At 42.1% G+C, this 14,191-nt stretch overlaps 1 protein-coding gene across 13 annotated transcripts in view; it reads left to right on the top strand.

The window, feature by feature from the left end:
* The window catches only part of ablim1b (actin binding LIM protein 1b), a 428,496-nt gene that overhangs the window by 233,562 nt on the left and 180,743 nt on the right, over positions 1–14,191 (top strand). For all 13 annotated transcript variants that reach the window (XM_073027825.1, XM_073027813.1, XM_073027823.1 and 10 more), the window contains exons 5-6: positions 8,312–8,438; positions 9,744–9,837. In XM_073027825.1, coding sequence (XP_072883926.1) covers positions 8,312–8,438; positions 9,744–9,837 — 221 coding nt within the window. The remainder of the gene's footprint in view (positions 1–8,311; positions 8,439–9,743; positions 9,838–14,191) is intronic.

The raw sequence follows: 14,191 nt of genomic DNA, 5'->3' as shown, positions 1-14,191 counted from the left end.
CGAACTACAACATTTTGCTGACCAGCTTGTCCAACAAGCGGTTAAGAAGGTAAACAACATGTTGGCTTCGTTGCAAGAGGATTAGCTGGGGCCCTAGTGAGACTATAAATGTGTAATCAGACCTCGCCTGAGGATTTGAGAAACGTATTGCAAAAAAAAACTTCATTGGACGGATTCCTGGGGCTGATGCGTTTGTCGTGTGATGAGAGGTGAAGCAGAGCAGGATTATACTCTCTTGAGCTCGATGAAATATTAAAGATTGGTTCAGCAGATGTGTGGATCAACCACACATCTGCTGAACCAATCTTGCTGGGTTTCTGAGAATGAGGCATAGCACCTCAAAATGAGGGGTTGGCTGTTCGGGACATATGTGAGAAGACATTGAGATGTGCATGGCTCCCCATATCCATTCTAATAATCTTCTACAGGAGAACCATCGAGAGTGTCCTGTCTGGCTGCATCATTGTGTAGTATGGAAGCTACAAAACCCTGCAGAAGACAGTAAAAACAGCTGAGAGGATCACTGGGGTCTCCCTCCATCCTATTTGTGACACTTACCGGGAACGTTCTATACAAAGGGCCCCGAGGCATTGTTGAGGATCCCTGCCACCCATCCCACAAACTGTCTGACCCACAGCCATCTGGAAAGAGGTACAGGAGTATCAGGACTAGGACTGCCAGACTGGGTAACGGGTTCTTACCTCAGGCTTTGAGACTCCTGAATACCCAGCCACCACTGAGGTCTCGTCACTCGGACAGTGAGCTGTTTACAGTTCAGAATCAGAATCTGGTTTACATCACTGGCATATGTTGTTAAATTTGTTGTTATGCAGCAGCAGTACTTTGCAATTCATAATAAAAACTGTGAATTACAGTAAGTATAAAAAAGGTTAAATAGTGTGAAAAGAAAGAAAAAATGTAGTGAGGCAGTGTTCATGGGTTCATTGTTGAAGCTGTTCCTGAATTGTTGAGTGCTTCAGGCTTTTGTACCGCTTTCCTGATGGTAGCAATGAGAAGAGGGTATGACCTGGGTGATGAGGGTCCTTAATGATACCACCTTTTTGAGGCATCGCTCCTTAAAGATGTCCTGGATGCTGGGGAGGCTGTTGCCCATGATGGAGCTGACTGAGTTTACAAGTTTCTGCAGCTTATTTCAATCCTGTGCAGTGCCCCCCAAATCCCTTAGCATATGGTGTTTAATTGTGCTGTATTTTCAACTATATTTTATTAACTTGTTTTGGTGATATTTTGGTTTCTGTGGTGTGTGTGAGGTATGTTTTGTGGATGCGCTGCTTGGTTGTATGTATGTACAGTCAGATCAAAGTTAAAAGGACATTTATTATCGAAGTATCTATACATTATACAACCTTGAGAATCATCTCCATACAGGCAGCCACCAAACAAAGAAACCCAATGAACCCATTCAGAAAATGAAGACTGTCCAGCACCCAGTGTGCAGAGAGGGAAAAAAACAAACCATACAAATAAAAAGCGAAAGCAATGAATGCAATCAAATAGCATTCTGAGCAAGTCCACAAAGAGAGTTCATCCTGAGATAGACTTGGTTCAGTGCAGAGCAGAGTAGCACGCTGAACCGGCCTGTCCCTTGCCTCAAGTCCTGACACCCTGACCTTTTCAATCCGGCCCAGCAATAACAATCAACGTTAATTTGATCCTGAATTTGTCAGCTGGAGTGTTCTCTACCTTCTGGCACTGTGGAGGCAGAACTGCTGAGTATATTCCAGACAGTTATCCACTGAACAAAGGGATATGGTGGTGCTGCAGGAGAGTGGTGCTGAATGACAGAGCAGGTTTGAGGGGCTGACTGGCCTACTCTGCTTCTGACAAGCAGCATCTGTGAGAAAAGTTGTTTATTCTTCCTCCTTCTCTGCACACTTTCTCTGACCGCTTTGAGAGGGAGAACACAACTACAGCAGTGAAGATCCCTGCTGCACCTGATGACTCTGATCTTTGTCTCAGAGGCCAATGTTAGACTATCTTTAAAGAGCAGCAGGTCCCGATGGAGTACCTGGTAAGGCTCTGAAAACCTGTTCCAACCAACTAGTGAGAGTATTCAAGAACATTTTCAACCTCTCACTGCTACAGGCAGAAGTTCCCACTTGCTTCAAAAAGGCCACAATTATACCAGTGCCTAAGAAGAATAATGTGAACTGCCTTAATGACTATTGCCCAGTAGCACTCACATCGACACTGATGAAATGCTTTGAGAGGCTGCTGACGATACAACCATTGTTGGTAGAATCTCAGGTGGTGAGAGATATGCCAACTAGTGGAATGGTACTGTAACAACAACCTGGCACTCAACGTCAGTAAGGTGAAAGAGCTGATTGTGGACTTCAGGAAGGGTAAGATGAAAGAACACATATCAGTCCTCATAGAGGGATCAGAAGTGGAGAGAGTGAGCAGCTTTAAGTTCCTGGGTGTCAAGATCTCTGAGGATCTAACCTGGTCCCAACCTATTGATGTAGTTATAAAGAAGGCAAGACAGTGACTATACTTTATTTAGAGTCTGAAGAGATTTGACATGTCGACAAATACACTCTAGTTCTCTATTTATACCGTGGGGAGCATTCTGACAGGCTGCATCACTGTCCGGTATGGAGGGGCTACAGCGCAGGACCGAAGGAAGCTGAGGAAGGTTGTAAATCTAGTCAGCTCCATCTTGGGGACTAGCCTACAAAGTACCCAGGACATCTTTAGGGAGCGGTGTCTCAGAAAGGCAGTGTCCATTATTAAGGACCTCCAGCACCCAGGGCATGCCCTTTTCTCACTGTTATCATCAGGGAGGAGATACAGAAGCCTGAAGGCACACACTCAGTGATTCAGGAACAGCTTTTTCCCCTCTGCCATCCAATTCTTAAATGGATATTGAACCCTTGGACACTACCTCACTTTTTGTAATGTACAGTATTTCTATTTTTGCACTTTTAAAAAATCTATTCAATATATGTAATTGATTTACTTGTTTATTATTATGTTTTATTTTATTTATTATTACTTTTTCTCTCTGCTAGATTATGTATTGCATTGAACTGCTGCTGCTAAGTTAACAAATTTCATGTCACGTGCCGGTGATAATAAACCTGATTCTGATTCTGATTCCTAGGATAGACTGGATTCTGGTATACAGCTCATCAGCAAGAAAATACATAGATAAAGCTTTGGGATCTGGTGTGTGTGTGTGTGTGTGTGTGTGTGTGTGTGTGTGTGTGTGTGTGTGTGTGTGTGTGTGTGTGTGTGTGTGTGTGTGTGTGTGTGTGTGTGTGTGTGTGTGTGTGTGTGTGTGTGTGTGTGTGTGTGTGTGTGTGTGTGTGTGTGTGTGTGTGTGTGTGTGTGTGTGTGTGTGTGTGTGTGTGTGTGTCTTGGTCATAGATATGCAGCCTGGTAACAGGCCCTTCAGTCCACCTAGTCTGTGCTGTTCATCAAATGGCCATTTATTTAGAGATACAGAGTGGAACAGGTCCTTCCGGCCCTTCGAGCCGCACGGCCCAGCGACCCTACAACCCCGATTCAACCCTAAACTATCATGGGACAATTTACAATGACCTGCCAACTGGTACGTCTTTAGACTATCAGAGGAAACCGGAGCATCCAGAGGAAACTCATGGGGAGAACATACAAGCTCTTCACAGCTTTTAGATACATTGTGAATTTCTTCAGACTGATATCAATGTGATCTTTGAAGTGTTTCCTTTGGCCATCAGCGTCTCACTGACCTTCCTTCAACTGGTAGTAAAGGATCTGTTAGGGGAGGCGTGAGTTAGGCATCCGGATGATATAACCTGTCCATCGGAGTTGGTGTCCCTTTATCGTGGTGGAGATGCTGTTCATGTTGGCCTCCTCCAGTACTCTGGTGGTAGTGTGTCTGTCCTGTCTGCTGATCCTCAAAATCTTTCCTAAGGTTCTTTGGTATGGCAGATACCTGAAAGTCATCTCAGTTACAGCTGCACACAGGAGCAGCAACTGAAAGCACTGTTGTAGTTCGATGACCCACCTCTGTTGTGTTTAACAGATCTTGTAATTCATGACTGCCATCTAGTGTTCGATTGTCAGGGCCAGCTAAATGTGAGGAATCCTCTGGCTGCAAATTAAATCTCTCTCAGGCTTTAGAACAAATGCTTTGAAAATGGGTGTTAGCTGGAAAATTGAGTTTCTGATACGAGGAAAATTGCAAAATTCTGCCGTTTGGCCAAGAAATTCTTGTATTCAATGTCCAGACCAAAGGTATTGGGCAGTGAGAAGTACAAGCCTGCAGTTCTTTGAAAAACGTTGTTGGCTAGGTGATAAGAGATATATTGTTCCTTCGCTTTAAAGTTACCCTGGAAATTCTTCCTGTGGTTCTTGGAGCTGAATGGTGGCTGTCAGCGGGATGGATGAGTTTTGGCATTTCGGACTGGTGTACCCAATTAAACCACAAGCTGCCATTTTCCATATTCCTTGCTGTGTTGATTAATGTGGTTATACAATAATCTAAGTGAATTTTTTAACGTCACATATTATTCTGAATATCTGATTGTCTTGAAACAGCTGCTCATGTTTCTTCAGCGATCTTCTGATCACATTCAATGCAAGCGTCTGAACGGTGAGTTCCAACCAATTATTCATCCGTGGACCATGTCACAACCACCACCTGCCATCATGTGGACTCACTTTATGCTGCAATTCATCAATTTTTGATTCTTCACTGGACCTCTGATGTTATCCCCTCCACTGCCCAGCATTTCTTGGGCCATTTATCTCTCTACACAGGCTGCGGAAATCAGCTAACTTTGTAGAATCCAGGCCTGGGTCCATTAAAGCAAGGTTATTAAGTTAGTGAGGTTATTCATTCCCACCAGGGGATCTTCTGGCACAACTGCTTGATTTACTAAGTTGCTCATGATGTTAACCCTGATGCAGAGTGATCTTGCAAATAGCATGCTTCAGTAGTAAATTGCCCTGCACTTGGTGACCATGTCATTGGCTGAACCAAAGCTGGTGATGGATCAGCATATGGGAGAGAGATTCAAAACCTGGCTGAGTTAACAACCACTCACTCAATGTCAGCAAGACCAAGGGGCTGATCGTTGACTTCAGGGGGAGGCAGCTGGAGGTCCATGAGCCAGTTCTCATCTGGGGATCATCAGGCCATAAGGCAAAGGAACAGAATTAGGCCATTCAACCTATCAAATCTGCTCTGCCATGTCATTAGTGGTGGAGAGTGTCAGGAACTTTAAATGACCCAATGTTATTATTTCAGAGGATCTGTGCTGGGTCCAGCACTCAAGTGCCATTGCAAAGAAAGCACAGGCAGTGCATCTGCATCCTCAGAAGTTTCCAAAGATTTAGCATGACATCTGAAACTTTGGCAAATTCTATAGATACGTGGTGGAGAGTGTACTGACTGCACGCATCACGGCCTGGTTTGGAAACACCAACACCCTTGAATGGAAAGTCCTACAAAAAGTAATGGACATGGTCCAGTCCATCAGGAGAAAAACTCTTCCCACCGCTGAGCATGTCTACATGGAGCAGTGTCGCAGGAAAGCAGCATCCATCATCAAGGGCCCCCACCGACCAAGCCATGCTCTCTTCTTGCTGCTGCCATCAGGAAAGTGGTACAGGAACCTCAGGGCCCACACCACCAGGTTCAGGAACAGTTATTACAGTCGGCCCTCCTTATCCGCGGGGGATTGGTTCCGGGACCCCCTGCGGATACCAAAAAAAGTGGATGCTCAAGTCTTTAGCGCGGTGGTCTTTAGGACCCGGCGGAGCTCTGGACCCGCCACCCGCGGCTGCTGCTGAGTCCGCAGTGTTCCTGTTCCGTTGACTGAAAACGATCACAGTTGAAAAGAACGTGGAAATAAAGTGATCTGAAAGAGGTGAAACGCCATCAGTCATTGGAAAAGCGTTAGGCTATAGTCGGTCAATGATCGGAACAATTTTAAAGGATAAAGTGAGAATAATGGATCATGGGAAAGGCCCTGCCCGGATGAAAGCTACAACTATTACTAAGCAACGCAGTGGTTTAATTATTGAAATATATACGTTTCTTAAGTGTTTTATATGCATAGAAAGGTAAAATATATACTATATACTAAGACACACATTTGACTGATGCTAAATAATAATACCAGATGTACCTGCTCCAACTTACGTACAAATCCGACTTAAAGACTGTCTGTACTTTAAATCATCTCTAGATTACTTGTAGTACCTAATACAATGTAAATGCTACGTAAATAGTTGTTATACTGTATTGTTTAGGGAATAATGACAAGAAAAAAAGTCTGTACATGCTCAAATAATGAGAACTGGAGTGAGAACTTCTGGGTTTTCCCAATCCGCGGTTTGTTGAATCCGCGCATGTGGAACCCACGGATAAGGAGGGCCAACAGTACCTCCCAACCATCAGGCTCTTGATACAAGTGTTTCTTGTATTTACTGTGAATGCCCACAAGACAAGAATCTCAGGGTTGTAATAGTGAAATACGGTGCCTTTTAAAAGTATTAAACCCCGCCCCCCCCCCGGAAGTTTTCATGTTTTATTGTTTTATAACATTGAATCACAGTGGATTTAATTTGACTTATTTAACACTGATCAACAGGAAAAGTCTCTTTCATGTGGAAGTGAGAGCAGATTTCTACAAATTGGTCTGATTTTATTACAATTACTCATTACAAAATAATTGCATAATTACTCACCTCCTTCAAGTCAGTATTTAGTTGATGCACCTTTGGCAGCAATTCTTGCTTCAGTCTGTGTGGACAGGTCTTTATCAGCTTTGCACATCTGGACTCTACAATTTTCCCCCATTCTTCTTTACAAAACTGCTCAGGCTCTGTCAGATTGCAAATGCAGATACTACATTCAAAGCAACACCCAAAAAGCTGGAGAAACTGCACAATATTGCATGAGCTACTTGCTAGAACATGCTTGGATGTGTTCCTGTCACACCACGCCAATTGACATTTCAGCCAAATTCTGCCACATTTCAATACTGTACTTTTTTCTTGTCATTTTTCCTGCAACTTAACAGGAATACATCATTCCATCCTTCTGTTCCCACGGGATTACAATTATAGGAGGGACAGGAAATAGTCGATCTTGAACTGTGGGCTCTAAGGTCCTAATTGGTGTGTGTTCATTAAGTAACCTGGATGTGGACATGAGTTGTTCTGCGATTGTTGGTAAGCACTACATTTGGTTCTTGCCTCCTTGAGGAAGAGTACTGTACATATTAAGCAGATGAAAAAGCACAAAACCCAATAATTTACTGACTATAGTTCTCTGAGCAATAACATGTTTGTAAGTGAGACTAGGAAGTTGACAAAAATAGCTCTACTCCTGTGAAGAAATTAGAACTAGTATCGAATTGTCAGAATTAAAAGGCTGATTCTTGCCTGGTTATAAATATAGAAGTCATCAAAGCAAAGCTTTTTGTAGAGTTAGTTTGTTACTACCCTTGGTATCTTCTCATTTGATTCAATGATCACTTTTGTTTGATATATGCTTCTGGAAATTATCTTTGTCAGCATCCCTTTAATTTTTTTACAGCTGCACAGACCAAACATTGCTGTGAGCAGGAAAATGTACATGGCCTGAAATCTGCCTGGCACCCTAAATGCTACTTTTGTAATATATATATTATGACATTGGCATTCAGTGGGCCAGTGGTTTATTAACAATCATCTACTGACTTCCATTCTGTGTTGGTTGTTACAGTTTGTAGCAGTTTTGTAACTTGAGGCACTCTCAGTCTTTCAAGTATTAATGGAATCGATGTGCATTGCCTATTCAGAAGTTGCACCACTCCAGATGGGACTTCAACCCACAATCCCTGGTTTAGGAGCAACATTCCCTCCAATTTTATTTTTGTACAGTTGCATGAACCAGTCGTTGCTCTGAGTAGGAAATGTTTACACAGCCTGAAAACTGTGTGGCACATTATAGAACAGAAAATTCCAGCTGCATGGCAACAAAGGGGCAGTGCAATAACTCAACAGTACCAGCAAACTGGGTTCAAATCCCAGTCTGTGTGTTCTGTCTGTGACTGTGTGAGTTGTCTCCGGGTGCTCCTGTTTCCTTCAACTGTCCAAAGAGCTGCCAGTTGGATTAAATCAGGGTTTGCTGGGGGTATGGCTCGAGGGGCTGGAAGGGCCTATTCTGCGTGGTATCTCAGTAAATAGGCACAGGCACGTTTCAGCTACTGCGAGGCCACGCACCTGCACAGCTTAGAGGGGACGGTGCTTAGGGAGCTAATGATTTTTATTGTTTATATCTCTTACATGGATTCCTTTCTGTTTTCAGATTGTGCCGGCTGTGGCAGAGATATTAAAAATGGACAAGCCTTACTGGCTCTCGAGCATCAGTGGCACCTAGGATGTTTCAAGTGCAAGTCATGTGGGAAGGTTCTCACCGGAGAGTACATCAGCAAGTAAGTGCAAATCACACTCTTTGCTAAAATGCACAGAGTACAATGGTGAGCTTGTTTTATCCTGTTTTGAAGTTTAATGCAATATAACACTGGCATTAATTGAATCTGGGGGAACTGATATTAGGAGTTCCTCCAGCATTTTGTCTGTGTTGCTCTAGATTTCCAGCATCTGCAGAATCTCTTGTGTTTAGAAATATCAATATCATGTTGAAAATAAAAAAGTAAAATACAGTATTACACAGTACTGTTTAATACCACAGCAAACTATATAGATAAATTGCTGAAATAGCTGTGTAACTCAACAAGTGATTGTGAAACAGTTAACATTTCAGGTAAAATTATTACCTGAGAACATATATGTCACCATATACAATCCTGTGATTAATTTTTGTGTGGGCCCGCTCAATAAACCCATAGAATTGTAACTATAACAGAGTCAATGAAAGACTGCACCAACTTGGGTGTTCAATCAAAGTGCAAAATACAACAAACTGTGCAAATATAAAAATAAAGAAATACTAATAATAAATAAATAAGCAATAAATATTGAGAACGTGAGATGAAGAACCCTTGAAAGTGAGTCCATAGATTGTTATAACAGTTCAGTGATGGGGCGAGTGAAGTTGAGTGAAGTTAGCCCCTTTGGTTCAAGAGCCTGAAGGTTGAGGGGTAGTATCTTTATTCAGAATTTAGAGCAGTTAAAGATAAATTTAAGATACAGAGGAGGAAATGGAAGATTTGTAATGAAATGGAATGCAGAACAGGTAGAATGAAAGGAAAAAAAAGACAATTGTGCAAGGCAAAAATCGATGGTAATGGGACAAGTAAAGAAACAAAATACTGGACTGTGTGTGGCATAAATGAATGTAACAGTGTCTCACAGAATTTGTTAAACTTTATAATTAACTTGGAATTCTGTAATGTTCTGAGTCAAAATATGTTTTATGGTTCTTTTCTAAAATATAAGGTGCTGTTTCTCGAGATTATATTAAACTCTTGAAGTGGCGTTAATATTTATCTGGTGTAAGTATTTAGAAGAGTCTATCACTGACTAATTTGTAAAATATGGCAGCTTGCTTAGTCAAATTGAATCGGATGTTAGTTTCAGATTTTAAACATTATCCTCAATGTTATATGATGAACATATGCAGTATATTGCTAACATACTCTGGTCTCCAAACCACCTTTATTAATCTTTTGTATCCAATACCAAGTTTAATTTTGGTTTAAATTTGTGAGCTTAGTTATATTGCATTTCTTTGCAAAGTTGTTCTTATTCCTCCTTTCTTCATAAATCTCTGACAGAGATGGTGCTCCTTATTGCGAAATGGATTATCAAAATCTCTTCGGTGTGAAATGTGAAGAGTGTGACAAATTCATCACAGGAAAGGTCTTGGAGGTATGTGAATGGCAACTCCTTAATAAAAATTAGTGGTTTTGCTGAGAACATATGTTCTTCATGTAAATCATGACCAAGTGAGATCAAATTCTGCATTCTATTAAATTGGAGGTGTTTTGGTTCAATCGTTTTTCTAGTTCCAATAACCAACTTGCACCAAACCCTTTCATACATCACTCATGTACTTGTGGACAATTATTAAACAATACCTTAATTTTACTCTTAAGATCCCAATTTTCTGAACTCTCCTTACATGTTTCCTTAATCATTTTCAGTTCTATAACTCTCTCGTGAGCACTTACACCCTCTAATTCTAGCAATTTCTCCAGTCCCAAAGCTATCTTCATTTTGCCTTTAGTTACTGAGGGCCTAGGCTATGAACTTCCCTCCTGAATCCTCCTCTCCCACTTGCCTCTCTTGAAGATGCCGTATAAAACTGAAAATCTTCCTTTAAAAAAAAGGTAAAATCTGGACATCCAAAACAAAGCTAACAAATTCACAAAACACCAGGCAGTTATTGTGTGATGGCTCCCTTCCTGACTTGCTGTCTATTTCAATCTTTTACAGTGTTTGATGTGTTTTACCAATAGATTAAACAATAGGTTCTGGATGTATGCAAGCAAAAGCTGACATTTAAGCAACTGAAAGTTATTTAACCCCTCTATATGATCCACTTAAAGCAAATAATCTACAGGATTGAATGAATTACTACTAATTCCTGAGAACTTTATTTTATGATGGTAAATATTTTAGCCTGAATTTTCAGAATCAGATTTAATATCACTGGCATATATTGTGAAATTTGTTAATATTGTGGCTAGTGCCCATGATGGAGCTGACCGAGCTTACAACTTTCTGCAGCTTATTTCAATCCTGTGCAGTACACCACCTCCATACCAGTCAATGATGCAGGCAGTTAGAATGCTCTTCATGGTAGAAATTTGCAGGTGTCTTTGGTGAGATACTAAAACCCCTCATGAAATATAGCTGTTGACGTGCTGCCTTAGTAACTGCATTGATATGTTGGGCCCAGGATGGATTGTAATACATTAAAACAGAAAATGACGACAGGAACAGAGTGATGAGCCAGTGATGTTAATGCTACATGTAGTTTATAGGTCAGACTGATTGAAGGGACGTTTTGATTTTGATGGATTAAAATGAGTCATTGAACCTCAAAGAAATTCACAGCTTAAAGTGCCTTGAGATATTTTATAATAAAAATCCCTGTGATGGTTTGGCTGACAGTGAGGGTGCTGCAAAAACATGATTGAAGAGTTCTCACATTTAGATTCGCAGGGATTTATTTTGCTTCAGGCTGAAATACTTGGAACTATATGAGGATGAAATTATTGTTGCCTATTGCACAAAATGCACTCGGCCTGAATCAGCAGCCCACTTTCTGTTGACTTCATATAAATGAATAATGAGACAGCAAACGTTGCTGTGTGAAAAGGCCAAATAACAACTGGAAACTAGGCCCCGGACCTCAGCAGTTATCTCACCAGCTGTTAAAAGGTTGTAGTGAATATTCTGGTGTGTTTGTTCTGCTTTCATCGATCCTGTGGTTGAATAAAGGTTTCTCTGTTACCTGTCCCCATCCCAGCATCACCCCTGCTGGAACATTCAGGGCAGCACAGCTGGTCATCCGGTTTCCTCACAGCACCAGGTAACCTGGTTCAGTGCCGACCTCTGGTGCTGTCAGCGTGCAGTTTGCTTGTTCTCCCCGTGACAGCATAGGTTTTCACTGAGTGATCCCATTTTATCCTACCTCCCAACCACGTGCAGACTGATCTCTCACGGCCAGCTTCCTTGAGTGCGTAGGTCAGTGGTTGTATCTGAGGAGATCTGGTGAGAAGAAGACAAAATGACCGTGAGTTAAATGGGAATTCATAAACACAAGAGATTCTCCAGGTGCAACACAAACAAAATGCTGGAGGAACTCAGCAGATCAGGCAGCATCTATGGAGAAAAATAAACAGTTGATCTTTTGGGACCGAGACCCTTCATCGGGACTGGAAAGGAAGGGGGAAGAAGCCAGAATAAGAAAGTGGGGGGAGGGATTGGAGTACAAACTGGCAGGTGAGAGATGAGGGAAGGTAGATGTGTGGGGGAGGGGTGTGAAATAAGGAGCTGGGATGTGATGAGTGGAAGAGGTAAGCACTGAAGAAGAAGGAATCTGACATTAGAGAATGGTTGACCATGGGAGAAAGGGGAGGAGGAGGGGCACCAGAGACGAGTGATCTCCCATGTGATCTCTCCCTTGTCCACTTGTCTCTCCTCACTTGATCTTCCTCCTGGGACTGATCCCTGCAAGTGGGACAAACACTACACCTGCCCCCACACAGCCATCCTCACCACCATTCAGGTCCCTTCAGGTGAGGCAACACTTTACCTGTGAGTCTGTCAGTGTCACCTACTATACCTGGTGCTCCCAGTGCTACTCCTGTACTTTAGTGAGACCCGCCGTAGACTGGGGACCATTTGGTCAAAGCGCCTTTTACTCTGTCTGCCACGAAGGGGGGGTTTCTCAGTGGCTGCCCATTTGAATTTGACTTCCCATTTTCATTTCAATACTGTCACAGTGAGGCCACACTCAGGCTGGAGGAGCACCTCCTCATTCCGTCTGGGTAGCCGCCAACCTGATGGCACGAACGTCGATTCCTCCAACTTGCCATAATTTACCCCTGCTCCCCTGGATGCAAGGCCTGTTTTTCCTTCATCTGGAATGGAAACTAGTATAAATAAAAATTTCTGGAACAGGGGAAATGACATTAACATGTGAAGAATGCTGTCACTGTTGGAAATTACTGAGTAATAGCAATTCCTGCATTGCAAGATCTACCATTTTCTCTGCTTCTGTGACAGTAAACAGAACGTTTTAATCTGTGTAGAGTCTTAGAAATGTACAGCACAGGAACAGGCCCTTCAGCCCATCTAGTCTGTGCTGAACCATTTAAACTGCCAACTCCCATCGACCTGCACTGGGACCATAGCCCTCCATACCCCTACCATCCAACCATGTACCAATCCAAACTCTTCTTAAACAATGAAGTCAAGCTCACATGCACCACTTGCACTGGCAGCTCATTCCATACTTTCACAACTCTCCTGGGTGAAGTTTCCCCTCATGTTCCCCTTAAATTTTTCACCTTTCGCCCTCTAGTTGTAGTCCCACCCAACCTAGCTGCTCTTTATTTTTCCTGTTACCTTTTGTGCATTTTTATATGCAGTTTCACTCTATGTTTTACAATTCTCCTCAAAATTGAAGGAGGATCTTCCCAAATGGAGGTCAGAGACATAGAGCATTGATTCACCAGCAATTTTATGTGTATGAAATGAGGGTGGTGCGTGACTTGGAGTCGGGGTGTCCATTTGCCTCTGGAATTGGAAGTTGCTGCGTGAGAGCCTGTTGTAACTTGCTTCTGTACTCACTGTACATAGTGGCCACGGTGCACCAAAAGGTACCAATCAAACGGGATTATTTTATCCCAGTTAGTGTCAAGCTTCCACTACTCTTCTGACTTGCATCTTGTAAGTAGTAAACAGCTTTTAAGAAGTGATTCATTGCCAAATACATGTCCACTGGCCTATTTTTGTATCTCCATGCTGGTCATTTTTCCCTCTTGTTACTAAGGGAGTTTAATGGGGCTGATTTTATTATACTTCAGTCTAAGTGATTTGCACTTTCTTGCGTTGAAAGGGATTATCAAATAGGAAAACAGAGGACAGCTGGGAGACTCTGGGAGATAGGGAAGCAGTCTAAGGGAGATTCTGATGTCCCCAGACAAAATCAAGGATGCATGAGAGAATGGGACCTGTAGATCCTGCATCTTCACTCTGTGGACAAAGGAATTGTATTCTGAATCTCAGTTCGGTCTACAGAAGTTTGAATTTTATAGCACTTGTACCAAGTGGGTTCCAAGTTGGTGGAACAGTGTTTGGTGTGACCCTTTCAAGATCTACATTTTGAGTAAAGTACTGTGTGAAGACAATTCATTATATCAGAAATGTGTCCAATGATAATACAGAATAGCATTAAATAAGAAAGCCCAACAACATTGACGTTTGAAGCCCTGTTACTGGTACAATATTGAGATTCATTTTCTTGCAGGCATTTACAGTAAATACAAGAAACACAGTAAAATCAAGACCGCACCCCACAGGGTGGACAAACAACCAGTGTGCAAAAGACAACAAACTGTGCAAATACAAAAGGAAAAAAAAGAAATAATATGTAAATTAATTAATTAAAATATGCAATAAAATGGAGAACATGAGATGAAGTGTCCTTCAAAGTGAGTCCATAGGTTGTGGGAGCAGTGCAGTGAAGTTGTCCCTCTGGTAAGGAGAC

Source organism: Hemitrygon akajei, chromosome 23 (genome assembly GCF_048418815.1).
Source record: "Hemitrygon akajei chromosome 23, sHemAka1.3, whole genome shotgun sequence".
NCBI lineage: Eukaryota > Metazoa > Chordata > Chondrichthyes > Myliobatiformes > Dasyatidae > Hemitrygon > Hemitrygon akajei.
The sequence above is the reverse complement of the archived record's forward strand: the minus strand, read 5'-3'. Positions and strand labels throughout refer to the sequence as shown.